At 45.5% G+C, this 17843-nt stretch overlaps 1 protein-coding gene across 1 annotated transcript; it reads right to left on the bottom strand.

Annotated features, from left to right (window-relative positions):
• Positions 1-11: 11 nt before the first annotated feature.
• LOC149354097 (uncharacterized) lies at positions 12-6023 on the bottom strand. Its single transcript, XM_089577452.1, has 3 exons — positions 4932-6023; positions 4154-4386; positions 12-946 (listed from the first exon to the last, which is right to left on the bottom strand). Exons 1-3 carry the CDS (start codon positions 6021-6023, stop codon positions 553-555), a joined length of 1719 nt encoding a protein of 572 aa, XP_089433578.1. The 3' UTR covers positions 12-552.
• Positions 6024-17843: the final 11820 nt, after the last annotated feature.

The raw sequence follows: 17843 nt of genomic DNA, 5'->3' as shown, positions 1-17843 counted from the left end.
TATGAACGCCGCCAAAAATAACTTCTTCGCACCGAGAAGAGTTTAATGGTCGGCTCCCCGCCAGGCTCAACTTAGCAACAGGCCAGAATCAGACACACTGCTGTGCGTTATACTTGAAGAGTGCAGCGCGGCGTCGGTTTCTAACCGGTCTGTTGTTGTTGTAACTAGTTATACTATACAGCTGACCATAAAAAGGCAGAATATTATATTTTATTCATAGGCGGTACTCGCATTTCTTTCCAGCCTGATAGTAAAACCCAACCCCGAGCTCGCTGTAGCAGGTATCCATCTTCTCGTTCCCTCTCTCTGCGATACCTACACGCAGTAGCAATCGACCAGGCATAGAACAGCTGCTATTGTGCTTCACACCCGTATCTACGGTGCCAGCATAAGATTTACTCACGACTGAAGCCATGGCCCAAAGCCCAAGGCCCAAAGGTTTGACTTCAACATTAAGCCGTACGCTCCAAGCACGATTCATACCGGACTCCTTCAGATCACGCTTTATCTCCGAACGAAAGACAAAAGATTTTTCGCTAAGTACTCCGCATATTAGCGCGCTCCCGTGCGCCAAGACTCGGTGTCGGTGCGATTCGAGACGCAAGTCATGTGGCAGGCCTTCATAGTGGGGAACCTGTTGGCTCCTGTCAGGCACAGGTGGCCGAGGTTGGTGGCGGAAGAGACCTTCAGGCAGCGCGGTGGGCTTTCCCCGTGCTCTGCGGCCGCGGCGAAGTACGGGAAGCGCAGCTGGTCGCTGAAGCAGGTATCCGACCGGCTGCCTCGGCACAGGCGGCTCCTGGGGCGCCCCACGCACGTCGCCGAACACTCGTCGAGGGAGGAGAACGCGCCGGCGCCACCGCCATGGGCCGGGCACAGGCCCGACGTGAAGTTCCACCGCTGGCACACCTTGCCGTCGTAGTACCACCACGCGTCCACAACGTCCTCACTGCGTTCGGGAAGAAAAGTGCGTAGGTACAGGTGCCCAGCAATTAAAGCGGATTATGACACATTACGCTGCTTCCTCTTGGCCGCTGATGTGGAGAACATAAAAGCATAGCACTGGTCAGCCGTACGTGCCACGTGTGCCTTCACTGTATGTATGCATGCGCATTCGCTGCTAGGGCGCACCGCGATGCAATATCTGCACCTCTCGCGTACTTTTAATGCGATAGCATTATAGTGCAATTCAGGAGCAAAATCCGCCGTCTAATGTCATGAAATTCGGGGATTGGTCGAGAGAGTTCACGTGACCTTGTGGCATCATCAAAAATTTAGGGGGGCACTTTGTTGACCTAAAGTGCGGTGAGGCGAAAGCCTTAAGCGCGGTGTTGGTGGTTATGTCACTGATGTGTTGTCATGTTAAGCTTCGCCTCTAAGAGTGAAACGCGACAGCGTCTTGCAACGCTGCCAGTGAGTCCATAGAACGCCATCGCCCGTTCGGTTCCACGCCTTGCTCGTCGGTAAATTGGTTTTTGAGGAAAGGAAATGTATCTGTTTCGCATATCTCGGTGGGCACCTGAACCTCGCCGTAACGGGAAGGGAGGAAGATGGGAGTGAACGAAGATACCATATTCACTAGACACGCCTTTGTTCATTCCAAACCATCGAGCTGGCATGGCAGAGTGGTTAGCATGCTCGTCTCGCACTCCGGAGACCCCGGAGTCGAACCCCGCAGACCGTGGTTCGATTCCCGAACTCTGCCAATTTCCTACTCCATTTTATTTATTTATCTCGCCTTAGTAGAAAGGCTAATTAGGCTAATTGGGTAATTAAGCAATGAGCTAAACTCAGTCCCACTTACTTGGAGCGTCAATACGATCCCTTTAATTGGTTGCATGGTTACTAGCCAAAGTACAATTGGCCCCGTTTAAAATTCGCGCACTGTGACGTCACGACCATTTCGACCAATTGAAAAGCGTGACATTTCTGTCGACAACTCCTGCTTACAACGATGAGGCATTAAAGGCTTCCGCCTTAAAATCTGCCCCCAGAGGCTGGTGGCAACCTGGCCACCAGATGATGAGTTGCCTGCCCACCATGGCAGGTGGAAATTAAACTAACGGTTGCTCGAGAGAAATCACGGGGACTTAAGACCCACAAAATTTGTGTGGTGATGATTTCAAGCAAAACTCAAGAGTTTGCACGAAGTTTCCCCAGCGGCTGCAAGACAGCTGGTCTGCAATGGGCCGCGCCAAAGAATTTAAGCTCGAAAAGTCGCAACACTTGCATAGACATGGCATACCATAGCAAGAACAACGTTGTGGGAGTATAATATATGAGTTACAATTTCCCATTCTATAAACCCATGCTCGTAGCGCTCCAAGAAAAAGAAATGGCGCCCAAAGGGACTCCAATGGAAAGAATTAAGACTCCGGACAATGATGAAGATACAGAGGAAGAAGACTACTCGAAATAATGTATGCAGATGAATTTGTGAACTGAACGAATAATGTAAAAAAAAATTGAAATAAAAAATTCTAAAAATTGTGATATATGCAAATGTTGATACCGTCACACCATAGCGGATACCTGCTACTGCAGCTAGAAGTCCGAATACAGCGGCTGATTTACCGAGAGTTGCAAAGAAACTGACGCAAACACGCACAGAAACTGGAACAGAAGCTTCGACAAATGTGAAATATAATGCTTGTGCATTCAACTCTTAACATGACTTAAACGTCCGCGTAGGTTTTGGAGCACATGTAGATTTTTCTGCTTTGCCTAAATATGCGAAATGGTGTTCAGATGCTAACTTGGTGGTGGACATCAGATGATCAGATTTTTTATCCTTCTTTTCTTGGGCGCGAACGTTGTTGCCAATGTAAAATAATGGTACTGTTATCTTTAGGATTCGAAGAATAAGTGGGACCGGCGATTCCTCTAAAAGCCATAGTTAGTAGGCGCACAGAATTTATTCATATGTGCAGACATGCCGAGCGATTTGGTTAGACTTGCTATAGAAACAAGCGTACAATAAAAAAACGTGAGACAGGAAAGGTGCGCGGTTATGAGAAAAAGGAGCTATATATAGTTAGTGTGTACGCAAGAAGGAAAAAAGAAGCATCTCATCCCCTCGTGGAGCCTCTTCACTGCCATCAATAAAGTAACAAACGCCAAAAAGATTGCCAAGCGGAAGAATAACCTAGAACAAACCTGTTTTCTGACCGGAGAGAATACACTGCGATTATCACTGAGTTAAAAAACCGGTAGACAGATAGAAGGGTGCCAATAAAACATAAGCTTTTTACACGTTCCGGGGTTTGTTCCTTTAAGTTCAGCTGTCATGCCGTTAGCCCGCAGTGAAACAAATAGCTATCGAATAAAGGAAGCCGGCATCACGTGTTTTCACATCCAACAGTTCTGGACAAGAGCATTTTTGATTGGGAAAGAGTTTATGAGCGTAATTTTTTCATATATTGCAAGGTTTCAGCTTAACTAGCAATATATCCGCAGATCTCCTGTCGACGGGCTTGCTTTTTTCCTATTAACGTTTTTGTTACGGTCAAAACCATTCCTTTTTTATTGCATGATTAACTGCTCGATGCGAGCGATGGAAAAAAATTAAAAGAAAGGTTTTGCTGCACATAGGTAGAATCAACCATTAGCTTCAATAATTACGCAATAGTACTTTACAACATAGCAATATTCAAAACTTTTGTCCAAGATGGTTGGACATCAGAAACATAAAAAGGCTTAGAATTGCGAATATGTGAGCTGGATTTCATGATGTGTTTGATAAATAAAATTACAGATTGGGTTAGCCGTATCACCAATAACTTTGTGGAAGCTGAAAGCATACGCACAGAAAAAGTCTCCTTATTCTTAGTGCAGTTGCAAAAAAATACAATAAATAGAGGTGACATTGCCAAGAACTAGAGGGATGAGCGTTGCAACTGTTCTTCCGAACTCCCCTTCAGCAGCTTCCCGCGAAGGTTGATTCTGTCGAGCTGAAATAGGCTTGCCACTCCCTTATCGGGGTACGAACATGTCTAAATAGGTCGAAACCTAGTTCTTGATTGGTATGGGGCTGTATTTGCGACAAAACGCTGTCGTTGTTAAGAATACGCCTTTACATTTTCGTGCCCCCCGCATTAAATGCGCAATGACTATTCATTCCTCTTTACCTAAGAAGAAAAGCATCCGCAGGATTTACCTGTCGCATTCCACGAAGAGCGGCGTGTGCGTGCACTGCTCCGATGACTGGCTGCCCTCGACGCACCGTTCTCGACAGATTCTCTTTGAGGGGAACCTGTTGATGCCGCGGCTGCAGACGCCCACTCGATGAGTCGTCGTTGCCACACAAGCGTGGATAGAGTACTCGTAGTAGAACTCGTGACTTGGGTTGGGGCAATAAGTGAATGAGGGTGCGTCACAGCCTGATCCCTTCTGGAAGAAAACCAAATTACGTTGGGATGTGAGAGTAAACAGCTGATAAGAACTGTTTAACGAATACGAGTTGTTTCATTTTCATTTTAATTTATTTTTTAATATGCATACAGTACTAACAAAGACTAAACAAGTGGGGACAAAGGAAAAAAAAGGAAAAATATAGTTACTGCATTTTCTCCCTCCCTTGAGAAACTTGAATAGTTTCATTCGGAAGCAACAGTGCAAGCCTTTGAAATGGTAGTGGCAATTTAGATGCACAAAACTCTTCAGAAGAATTAGCTGCTGGGCAATTTGGAGCGACCTACCAGAAATGCGCAAGAATAGCAAAAGTGCTAGAAGTGTCGGCATAGCCAGCGCTATAGTTCCTGAAACGACATATATTGCACTGAGAATTTCCTAAAATGTCACAGTATCGGGCACTGCCGTGCACAGCAGGTCGCCTGGCCTGTGAAGACCGTAAATAGTGCGGGTCAACGGTTCGCGGGCATTGGACCCAAGTTAGCAGGATATACCAGAAACATAGAAATAATGCTGAAACTTACACGAGATTTCAGTGCAGCCGAAGCAACATCCTTGTCTGGCTTCCTGCCCTCTATAATTTCCTGCACGTCTGCCGGCTCTGCCATCGTTTCGTCGCCACCACCGCTGGCGATCTCGGTAGAGATCGGTGGGCGCTCATCCTCACTCGATGCCGCTGTGTCCGCCGAGGAGTCTGCTTCCGGCTGCTCATCAGCGATGTCAGACTGGTCGGTGCCACCATCACTTTCTCGAGCCGTGGGTCCGGAGGGCCAGCGTGGTTGAACTACGGGCATTCCCCGCCCTTCTGGTTCTGGCTGGAGTGCAGCCACGGTGTCCTCGAACGGTGCCGCTGGGGTTCTTTCCTTGACTCCGCGGTAAAGCGTGCCGTACACATCAGCACTTATTCCCGCCAGCATCAGCATGAGCAGCGCACTTAAGAGAGTCAGCAGGGCGTACCTACGGGACATGGCACGCCAGGAGTCTCGATGCGGCCGCGCATTTCTGTACTCAGCTGCCCGGTCCGCGATTGGCACATGTGCCCTTCTGCGGCCGCTCGCTACGCGTACGTCTCGCAAGAAACGCTTTATCTCTTCCGATATAGACTGCGAAGTCATGCTGGTGCCGCTGGTCCTTGCAGCTGAGCCGCTGGTACCCTCAGATTCCTCATCGAGGTGACTGCTCACCCCAGACGCCGTGGAAGTCTTTGCGCTGTTTTCGGTGACCTCCACGCTGGCGGCAGGCGACGTTGCCGATGAAGGTGGTGCTGGCTGGCTCACCTCGGTTGCCGCATTGGACTCTTCCCCTTCATCTTCGGCGCCAGTAGTGTACGCGGACGAGATGGACGAGACGATGGTCCCACTGCCCTCAGGTGAAGTCACAAGAGGATCCTGCGCGACAATTTCGCTTAGTGGGGGGACCGGTACCGGTTCTGCGGCCTGGTCCATCTCAAACCTGAGCGTCTTCCCAGAGGGTTGCTTCTGGCTGTCGTAGAAACCGAACGGATATTTGAGAATACCAGTTCCCTGTCGCTGCACGGGCAGGTGTGGTAGTGGGGGTGAGATCGGCGCATTCTGGAAGATTGGTTGTCGCAGTCGCTGCCGGTAATATGGATCCATCGGAGACCCTGATTCAAACAGCCGAAAACGGCGAGCGGTATTCGTTTTTGTCTCGGAACGTGAAGTATACTGCGCGCGGAAAACCGTGCTTCTTCTTCACTTGTTTACTTGCGTCAAAATTATGCGGAAGCAAAAAAATTGGCACTAGAACGCATCGCGACGAAAGTAGATGACTAGGTTGCTACCATTAAACGACTCACGACGACGTATTTACGAACGCTTTTCAATACCACCGATGAAAGTGGTTAAACTTACTGGTGTACCGAAGCTGTAGCCAATGCGATATGCAGAGCTGAGGGGACACAAGTGAGTACATTTGAATCATGCATATGAAATGCATTTTTCTTGCACTGTACTTTTTATTTGGTCCGTGCTCCCGTCTGTCTGTGCGTGAGGGTTTCGAATTAAGCGCCGAATATATCTTTACTTTCAGTGAAGAAAGAAGTGAAGTGCAGCCTATTTTCTCTGCTTTCCCATCGCCAATCCTAAACCACGTTTTAGTTTTTCCGCCACGGATGCGTTTTCATATATTAAGCTATCCTTCAGACTTGAGCCTCCTTGCTGGCTAACACGGCTCGCATTTACTGCAGGACGGATACTGCGACATTCGAAGAAAACATCTAATCTGGTATTTTCACAAGCTATGCATGAATCATCCTTCACAGAACGTTTCCTAACCATGCGTTTTTAGACAGCCTGGTTTGTTTCAAAAAGGAGGCCTCTATGTTTTAAATTATCCAGAAACGTTTACATTGTCATGATATTCTTCCTCTTTCAATACCGCTTCCAGTAGATTAATGCTACATACACTCAAAGTCGTGTGCCAGAACCGTAAATGGCTGTAGCGGAAGGCCCGACACTGGCGCCATCAGATGATTTTAACGCGATGTCATTTAGGTCATCGTCTTGCAAAAACCACCGGGTTTCTCCGTAACTTAATTCCCTGATTGGTCGACATGGTCTTGACGTCATCAGCATCGCCAAATTTGAAAATGTGAGGACTAGAATGTCGCGGAACGTCCTATTCGATTATCGTATAGGATTATACTAACCCGTCGAACTCTTCCAGCTTAATGCATCCATCTTTTAGCCACCAATCAACCTGAATCCTGAAACTAGTCCCCATTAATCCACATGAATACGCCCACTAATGTCAACTAACTTACCTTAATCCTCCCAATGATCCCCAGCAATCCATTTCATGAGGGCCTTCTTCCAAAATTTGGGAGTCCTTTGGAATACATGGGGGTGGGCCAACTTCTAAATGCTATCGCATTTTATTCTTTAAGAATGTGGTTAAGAAGGCCTCAAGTTTTTGCATTGCCTATGTACTGCAAAAATGATCTCGTAAGCATTTTCGACATCCCTGCGTCCATGACCCGATGCTAAGAATATCCACATTGTCAGAGTTCACGTAATGCAGGAGATATAGTTCTTCCACACTACGGTATGTCATTCAATTCGCGAGTTAAAGCAAAACTTTATCAATTAGTATGTCTTCCTTAAACAGCTGCGTTTTATTTATGCTCATGAGCCATGATGCTCTAACACAGCAACTGAGGGCACGCTATACCAAACAAACTGTATGCAAGATATACTAGAATGCTATCTATACTCAGTAATAATAGTAATAACGACGATAATAATAACAGCATATCTTTTTAATATGAATGTAAAAAACGATTTTTCAGCCCGCTTAAGCTAGCAAGGTTAGCTTGTGAGCGAGACTGGGCAGTCAAGTGAAGACACTGCTTACAAATCATACACGGAACTATGAAGTAAAAAAAACTACAAATTTAAATGCTATTTTCTCAGAAATCAACCAACAAGAGCCTTTGTACACGTTGACATGCACTCATCATAATTTCTGTAAAAAGTACAATTAATCATATGAATCACAAATCTCGAATCCAATAACTGAAGTGAGGTCAAAAAGCCTTTAAGTAGAACAACATATGAGCCAACGTACTACTATTTCCTTGCATATTACTGCTCTCACCATTGGTCGTCGAAGCTTTTTCAAATTGTGAATGCTCTTTACCTCACTCTTAATATTCAGTTAAATAAAACAAGAGGCAATATAAAAGTCATGGGTTCTTTTTCCGTAGCTCGGGAAAGTACGGAGAACGACCAATTTTTCGACGAAGCGGAAAGGCAGAGCTTGACGTTCAAAGCGCTTCTAAAAATACTTTTTTTACTTATGTCAAAAACAGCACTGTTCGCAAAGTGGGAGCATATCAAAATGAGCCGTCATAACGAGGTATTCTTCACTTCGGCATTCAGTGCCGTACGCAAGGTGTGGTGCTATCTTGAGACGTTTTCTAATTTTTTTTTATAACTCTATTTATCGCATCAGAGCATAAAGCGAGCTGGTAAGGTGGAAAGAAAATAAAAGAGGAGGTGTTTAATGAATTATAAAAGTTGGGTCGATCTAACGAAGGAGAGGAGAGAGCAGTGATTTGGGCCTTGCGTCGAAGCAATATATGAGGACGGGTTGTTCAGAGGGAGACCCGCTGCTGCCAGGTGCGGAATTGTCGTTGGCTTCAGCGTTGGGCAAACCCACAACAAATGGTGAATATCAGCCTCAGTATTTTGCGAGTTGCAGACAGGACGCCCTGGGCAGGGATATAGTAGCGAAAGTGAGGCCACGTCCGAGTGACGGCAGGAATGAGGGCAACCACGACTCGGATCCTCCGAAGCACAACCTCCTCCGACTGTAAGGCTATACCTTAAAACAGATTCCCTTAAGCTTTTACAGACCATTTTTCTCAAAGAAGAATTGGAAGAAAATCTTGTGGCATACAGCTGCATACACGTTAAATTGAATTCAGCGCAAAAATACAGACAAGGGACAAAGAGAGACACACTGAGACAACACGAGCGCTCGTGTTGTCTCAGTGTGTCTCTCTTTGTCCCTTGTCTGTATTTTTGCGCTGAATTCAATTTAACATGCTTCACCAACTAGCCCGGCAGCTTGCTCTCCTGAGCTGAATACACATCAAACACAATCATATCGGGATCTTTAAAATATGTAGCTTCCAAGACAGTGTGCCGTAAAAAATGAGGACGAGGAATTTCGCGCTGTGTGTCAGGTTTACTTCGAGGAATGTGCCGAATAAGCAGTCACTTGAACGAAGGTGCACTGGCTGCGTCTGGCTAACTACTTTACACGGGCTATAAAAACAGAGTAAACTTGTTTTTTTGTTGTTTTTTCAACAAAAGCCGTCAATTTCGAACCAAGTAAACAAGTATTCTATGACTTTTTGAAGAATTTTAGCAGCTTCCATATGAGTTTCGCAGGGCATAGCAAGGTGTGTATCATCAACATACATATATGGTTGATTTTAACAGTAAACGCCCAAGTAATTAATACAAATGTTAAATTATAAAGGACCTCTGATTGAGTCTTCTGGTGCGCCATAATTCACCGCTAGCAGTTCCCTAAACGCCTTATCAAGAAGGATGCACTGAGATCGGTCGGAAAAATAATTCTAGAAAAAACATTGATACGGGCCCCTCAAAGCCAATGGCATCTAAATCACCTAACAACAGGTTGTGGCCAATTGTGTCGATGGCCTTTTGTACGTCAACAAATAGAGTAAGTGCAATATATTGTCAATCTTCTTAAAAATTGAATCAGCAAAACTTTCGAACAGTTCGATTGCGCTTAAACCGCTTCGGAAACAAAACTGTGCGAAATGCAGGAAATTATACTTCCAGCAAAACGAAATCATGCTTTGATATACAACCATTTATATTATGAAAGCCAGAGCAGATAGTACAGAGATAAACCTGTAGTTTCACAGCCGTTTAGATAATTTTTATGAAGTGGTCTTATCACACTCACTATCATCCTGCTTGGGATAGTGCCTGTGATCAAAGTTTCGCTTATCATGTACTGCAATGACTTTTTAGGTATGTAGCTGTTTACAATATTTTTAAATCTGATCCTTTCAGAACCCTCTACTTCGTTGCCGGAAACGACCTGATCACCTCTCGCACGTCACTGCCTGCGACCGACGGCAGATATGCCAACTGAGCGTTTGTTGTGGGGTGATTATGCTCTAAGTTGTTTTTGCTGATTTTATTTCGTAGTTTTATCGCCGAGTCTACAAAATACTTATTGAAAACATTAGCAAGAGCAAAATTAGAATAACTGCGAAATGCTTCTTGTAGTACAGCGTCTGTACTTTTGTTTTGTATGTCTACCTACAACTGTAATAACAAAATCGCATGTTTTCTTCAGGCTCTGGAGATAAGGTTCAAACTTCTGCAACTGGTATTTTTTCTTTCCGGATCTTATTGTAGATTTTATTTTGTTTCTAATAAATATTTAATTCTTTCTTAACGTCGTTGCTCTGACATTTCTTTATTGGCTTACTTTATATGAAGAGGAATCTCATAGGCATTTAAATGGTCATAACCAAGAGGGAATTCCAATTAAAACTCCTACTATATCTCTTCATGCTAACGTCATTACGTACTTATGTTTGTTTCGAAAATTTGTACATTGCTCGCTTTCTTCCCTTACTACAAGCGCCACAAATTAATAGTCTGCTATATTTTCTTTATTAACTCAGCCTAGAGGGTTTTTTCTATCTATCATTGTATTAATATGTTAAATTCAAGCTCTGGTTGCACGGTTACCAAGAATTTCTTCCCATGCTACAACATACTGAATATACCGCAGTAATTAATACATAATAGTACACGTTATATATTGCATCAGTACATTATAGTACATATTATTACATATAATTAGTAAAATACATTACATGAGTAAAACAAAATAAATGTCGAATTTTCACAACGAGTAGGCGGCTGGAACATCGAGACTGTCGGCAAGCTACGTTCGTTATCGGTTCAGCTGCGTTCCTGTGGTATATAGAGTGTTCAGAACTGGCCGACATAACGGTTCAGAGGACGCAGTAAACACTATGTTCACTGCATTTTATTTCAAAACGTGAGTGAACTATCTCATTGACTAACAGAAAAGATAAAAAGACGCAACCTTCTTTTTGCATATTTTTTATTGCAGTGCTATTTCAGCGACACCTACACTGCGCTCCCACACAAAATCCACGATGATGGCCCATGAATTCGCACCTCCTGTTGCAGGTCTTTCTTCCGCGGGGGCAGCCAGCAGTTCTTGCTTTGTACTCTGTGACGCAAAAAAAAAAGAGAAAAAAAATGCTTACCAATAAGAGGTAGGCTTTCGGAGGGGGCTTATTTCATCAAGTGGACTGGTGGATTTTTCCAGTTCTGCATTGTTTCACCTCTATACTTAGCCTGCATACAGGCACGCGTTGAAGTTGCGCTGTAAAACCAATATTTTGTTAGCGTTTATTTATCCGCCCAATTCATCTTTACCGCGTTTGAGTCGAAAATTTGTGCCAGGGATTAGCCTTTAATATGCGCTTGAGGTACCAGCATTCACCGCGTTGGATTAGTGGGCACGTCGTTGGCTGCTTGCGCCAAGTACGAGCGATTATGAATGGAGACAAAATGCAAAAACGCCTGTGTACTGAACGATGTTACTGCATGTTAGAAAAATCTCCAGGTGCTCGAAATAAATCCTGAGCTCTCCTCTAAGGTGCCTCTCATAGCCCCCGTGTGCATCTTTATGACGTCATGTACAAAAACTTCCATTGCCTTCTCATATGTACACATTCCCATTTTCTTTAATAACAAGAGCTACACTGCTAAATGAGACGCGTAAAAGCTCCTCGGCTACAGCGCTTGTTTGCTCATGCTGTAATTTAACGCGTGAGGAGGCATTTACGCTTCCTTTTCTCTTATAGCATGCTACTTTCCTGATTGTGTCAAAAATAATTTAAAATCCACATCGTCTGCTGCGACAAAAAACCAGACAAGCAGCATAGACTGCATTTATTCTGGCGGCGCATCTACCCTAAAATAAGTTATCCTAAAAGAAGTTTACCGCCTCTTCTACTTTAGAGTCGTCGTTTACTCAGAGGAAGCGACATTGGTCAGAACACCAGCAGTGTTTACTGCTTGAATTGGCTTTATCGTTGCACAGGATGCAAATTTTTAATTAATTATGACTGAATCAAGTAAGTACTCTATGTTAACATGCTATTAGAGAAAAAGGAACATTATTTGCCACGTCATGCGCAGAATATTTACACGACAAGCAAGCTGCGTAGCCGAGAGCAGCGTTTTACACGTTGCATTTAGCATGCAAGACGTGTTATCATTTAAAGTTTGGGAGGGTGTACTTGCGTATATAAAATCTAGATGAAATAAATTTTCTCACTAGCTTTATCCCCTCATTGCACTCGCGCTAGGAAGTGCAGCGGAACCCACCAACCCAGTCAGAACTGCGTACCGTCAGGGAAAAAAAGTATCTGGACCACGCGAACTGCAAACGAAGCCGATGGCTCTATACACCATTTTACGAGAAGCGGGTAGGATAGAGACAAATACTCTGAAACACGCATGCTACTGACACCTCACTGTTGCCAGCCTCCCCTGGACTGCTAATCCGGCCCGCGGAGCAACGTCAGGCTCCTAAGCCACGGATGAAATGCGTGTTTTCATCTGTACAACAACAGCTGCAATAGTTTTGCTTAATGTTAACTTATGTTTTGCTGTTTATAAAGAGATTTACAATTACTAAAGTGCTCGTGCGTCTCCCTAAGCGACCTTATTACGGGTCATTCGTGATACATGCCATACCGATCAGTACTTCAGTTCTGTCGATGGGACAGCTCATTGCTGCATGCCAATTAGGAACAGATTTTTCATGCCCTCTTCGCCTGCTCCTTTGCCATTTAATTACCCCTTTATCCACATCCCTCTCATCCAACGTGGCGGGCCTGGCTAGCATCGGACCAGCTGTCGGTCCGGTTGGCTTTAGTGACCCTGACGCAGAATATCCTTTATGCTTAAGGCTGCGTTGCAATAAAGCTCTTTCTCCATCTCTCTCCCCCCCCTCCCCCTCTCTCTCTCTCTCTCTCTCTCTCTCTCTCTCTCTCTCTCTCTCTCTCTCTCTCTCTCTCGCCCTCTCTCTCTCTCTCTCCCCCTCTCTATCTCTCTCCCCTCTCTCTCAGCCCTCTCTCCCCCCTCTCTCTCTCTCTTTACCACTTCTTTAATCCGGCGGTGTACCTGACATACGCGTTCGTGTATAATAGGATACTCGAGCTCAATGCGACAAGAAATTTCGAGAACTCACCTGGCAAGTCACACTCGCATCTTGCACCTCTGCAATTCCCAGATTCGTACCCCAACTGCTCGCATAATCGGTTGCAGCTATCCTCTTCGTCGGGGCAATCAGTATCATAACCTGGTTTGGGCAATAACACAGCATAAGCGCTGATATCACAAAATGACAAAACCTCTCAGAAACGCAATATTTCTGAATGCTCGTGGAAGCGGCGCAAACAAGAGCACTGTTCCCGAGCTTATCAATGAGCAAACTTACGACGACTTCACATTGTAAAACATTGTAAATGTTTAAATGCCCACTTGACTATCATGGGTCCGTGGTTTACACCTTGAAATCCCCTTTTGTCGCGAATGGCTTTCATATGAACTCCCACATGGGCTCAAAGTGCAAGTTTTACGGCGGGAGCTGTAAGTGCCCCAACTTCTGAGATCGTTGTCTCGTTATAGTCGGTGTCCTCGGAGAGGGCAAAAGTGTGAGGTAAGACGCGGATGGGAAGAGGGAGCAAGCGGCGAGAAGGAGAGAGGAAGGCCCAGCCCACTAGTCGCCGTCGGGCTCCTGCAAGCGAAAACATTCTCATCCTTGTTTCCGCCACTGCTCTGTGCAGCGCGCCTCGCACGGTGCTGAACAAGCTTAGCAATGTGCTTAAGGCGGGGAAAGAAAGTGGCAAGCCCGTCAACTTCCCGCACTTCGTGAAGCGCACGATGAAAGCCAGGCCCTTGAGTGCGTGCAGCAAAAGCCAAAGCAAGCAGGCGTCGGTCTGTGCTTCAGCAACGAGCTCATGGTATTAACATCGGTTCGCCAGCCTTCCGAATGCTGACCTCACTACACTACAATAGGCGCCAGCTCTCGCTGATTTTAGCTTTATATTCTTGCAACGGGGGAGTTTGTTTTTGTGGGTTGAATCTGACTTCATTTAGTTAGTTTTGCGTTATATTATGAGTGTTACGTTTGTTGTGTGTGCACGACAACTGTTGTGTGAAACTGTGCGTAATTTTCCGGCCCTACATAGGCTATAGGAATTACCCAGAAATGCTTCACTTCTACCCGCTCTATCCAGGTGGGCACTCGAAGGAGAACCGCTCCAAGCAATGTTTTACAACTTGGGATAGGGTACTGAAGTATATCAAAATCGATGTTTCTTTTTCGTTTATTAAATTTATTGTAGCACTACGGCATCATGGCCTCTTCAAAATCTTTTTCTGACCGAATTCAGTACGCTGAAAGCCCGAAGGTGCCTAAATTATTTGGAATGCACAGGGAACAGTTCAAAAGCGTGTGCTTCATTCGTCTTTCATCGGCACTTTCCGATGGTGCTGGTGTGTCAACTGAATGTGGCTGCTCTGTAGTATTGATCACGCTAAGTAAATGCTCGAACAACAAGTATTCAAGCTCTCCGTTGTCAGGCAGATCAGCTGAAAGTAGTTTTTCTTGGTTTGAAAGTAAAAGTGTCACTGATTTAGGCAACCAGAGGAGCTGCTCGGATACAGAATGATGAATCCGTATTTCAAGGGAAAATAATAAATCTAGTTTTATTTGTCTGTACCGCATCCGCCCTGTGAGCCGCACCGTATTAAGAAAACCTTGCGCTCATTTCAAACATACACCTCGAATTGTTTTTAACGTGATCTGAAGCTTTCAGAAAGAGGTGTCTCCATTCCATCTCCGTCACTACGGAGCGAAAGACAACCGAAGCAATGGCCGATGTCGACGCGGAGACGTTGGCAGCATCCGCCACCCTTTCCCGCTTAAGATACTCTGCAATACTGCCTCCTCAACACTGTGGTTGCAGCGCACGCGAACTCTCCTTTTCAATTCTCCGACATGTTATCAGGCATGCGAGACAGCTGGCGAAGCGAGCGGATGCGAGCGCAACGACGAGGCAAGGGATGTGACGTCATACCAAACGGCGGCGGCGGATCCGCGGCGGGGCGCGCAGTGTGACGTCATGCCAGATGGCGCGGCGAGCGCGCGCCGTCCTCCAGCTGCGGCGGTTGCTAGGCAACGGCTCAAGGTTGGACTCTGTGCCTCCTCTGAGCACCGCCACAGCGAAATCGCAAGTTCATCGCCAATGTAGCTTGCCCTACAAAATCCATCCACAGCTGCCGGAAAGGGAATGCACTCATGGTGCTGCTATACCGGATGTTTCAGCGAACATTTTTGAAAATTCCCAAAAATATGAGGTTCTAAATAGAAGGAATATCTATTTAGGAACAAACTGTCAGCCACGGAGGACGTCTGTTGCTTTGAAAATAGTTCGAATTAAGTACATATAATTAACTAACATACACTAATTATATTTTAAGCAGCACATTCTGGTGGTTAGCGCCAATGGGACTGGCCAGTAGACAAGGTGATGTAATATCAATTTTCGTAACGAAGTAAAAGCCGTTCTCTAACGCTGTGGCATAAAATTTCTTAGTAGAACCAGAGGGAAAGCTGCCAGCGCTACCATTCATCCACCATGGACAGGCACAGGAATGCCGGGAAGACGGGGTTTCTTAGTTGGCTGGGCTATTGTTGGGCATAAAACGTGGACTGAGCCGTAAAAATACACCCCTTTTCGTGCCAAAACTGCAAAAAAAATTCTGTGAAATTTTTCATACTGGCATAACAACGAACTTTCACTTGCTTTAAATTTATTGAAGTGAACAACGCAGTATTCAAATAGTTCAACCTGCACACAGAAGAGAGCACCACGGCGGAACTACGAATTTCTTGGTACAATCCACGTTTTCGGCCAACACTAGCTAAGCCAAAGATAAAAACTCGTCTTCCCGGCAGTCCCGCGGTGGATGAAGATGGTGGCACCAGCTTTCCCTCTAGGTAATATTTAGAAACTCTATGCGCTCTGGAATGCCAGTAAATCCTGTGCTTTTTTCCACACCGAACCGAAACTAAACGCATGAGGTGCACCGGCAGCTCGGTGAACAACCCAATTTCAGCTTATGACAAGCCCGGCCCACAAAAATATTTTTTTTTGCATGCGAAAACGCGCTGCATGAGAAACACTCGTGGCCGTACGAAACCTGCATTTATGGACGCTCCTCTGGAGTGGGCTCCTCTGCACTAGCACCCCGCAGCGTCTCTTCAACTTCAGTCTTTCACTAGAGTCACCTTTCACCCCTCCGCGCCCCCAGTCCTAACAACGAAACCACCCCTTCCCCCCACTCCCCAGCTGCCTAGCTGCCCAGCTGCTGCACCGCCAAAACACTTGTCCCCGACTATAGAAAGCCCACTGCTCCACAATTGACCGACGAAGCTCATCAACGGGAAACAGAAGAGGCCTTGCGTCGCAAGACCCAAGCCCAACGAACCTTGCAATTTAAAAATTAAAGGTATGTTATTATTAGCGCAGTTAAAATAAAATGCATTTATATGGGTACACTAAACAGGTGCTGCCAGAAACTTTTGAAAAATAAGTATGTGCGAAGGCACGGCGCGACATAGAGAGCTAACGCCGTGCAGAATGCATCTATGCGGCCAGCAACTGACACGTGCTGGACACAGCTGCCAAGGAGCACACCATTCCAAGACCTCTTAGCGAAGAGCATCCTACCCTTTAGGGTGGATTCACAATATAAATAATTGATTTTGCATGCGAACGGCCCATCATATGACTCTAGCTCACAGATTGTTCCATGAGCTCGCACGTAGCGTGAAGTTTCCTTTACCACCACGGCTGTACTACCACGGGAACAGTTTCCAGCGCTATATCGACCAAAAAGTGGTTTTTCTCTTCATTAAATTTTCTTGAAGGACTCGGTTTTGTTGCCCTGGTTATTTGTATTTTATCCCCCATACTGCATGCCTTTTTTGTGGTATAAAAAACACTGCATGCATAGTGTAGCAGAGACCACACGGAAAGATTTTGGACGAGGCACCTACACTTGCATGTTGTATCGGCGCAGAGGCCGAGCGAATGGCCACCGCTGAGGCATCGACGCAGGCATTCCACTTCCTCATGGGGACATTCAGTTGTTAGTCCTGAGGACAAATTAGTGAAGAAGGAGGAGGAAACACTTTTTTAGTTCCAAAAAAAAAGAAAAATGGACCTTGCGGTCACCGCTTGGGGAACAATAGATGTTGCTTTGGGATAACCTCGGTGGCTCGCTGGAGAGCCTGGCGTTGGACCGCCGGACGACTGGGAAATCTCCTGTGGTAACAGGATTGCAGTTTAGAATAAATTTAATCACACTTGATTGGTCGAGGCCTCAGTGAGTTCTGGAAGAACCTGAAAAAGCAGCGCTTTTTGTCGCCGCGTATTTATTCTTTTCTATTCCCTTTTCCTAATTCGACTTGTATGTATCCGCGCCACCAAGAAATATTTTCTTATTATTATTTCACAACGTAGTGCGAGTTCCCTGATGTATGCCATGTGATCTCGAACCACGCCCATGTATTTCTACGGTCTTCAGCAATTTTCAGACCCTGCGATAAATACGTTTAGAATATTTTGTGCCATTTTGAAGGAAGCCCTGGAAGACACTTATCTCAACCCATTATTCAGCTCGGAAAGGGCCGTTATGGGTTGCTGAAACCAGTGCAAAAGGTGCAAATAGCACATGCGCATGAAATCTACAACACTTGTAAAACAAAATGACTAAATTATTTATTGCTTACAATTACATTAA

The sequence above is a fragment of the Amblyomma mixtum genome, chromosome 3, assembly GCF_055824585.1.
Source record: "Amblyomma mixtum isolate Tamu chromosome 3, ASM5582458v1, whole genome shotgun sequence".
In the NCBI taxonomy this organism is placed as follows: Eukaryota; Metazoa; Arthropoda; class Arachnida; order Ixodida; family Ixodidae; genus Amblyomma; species Amblyomma mixtum.
This window is presented reverse-complemented; position numbering and strand designations above follow the sequence as displayed.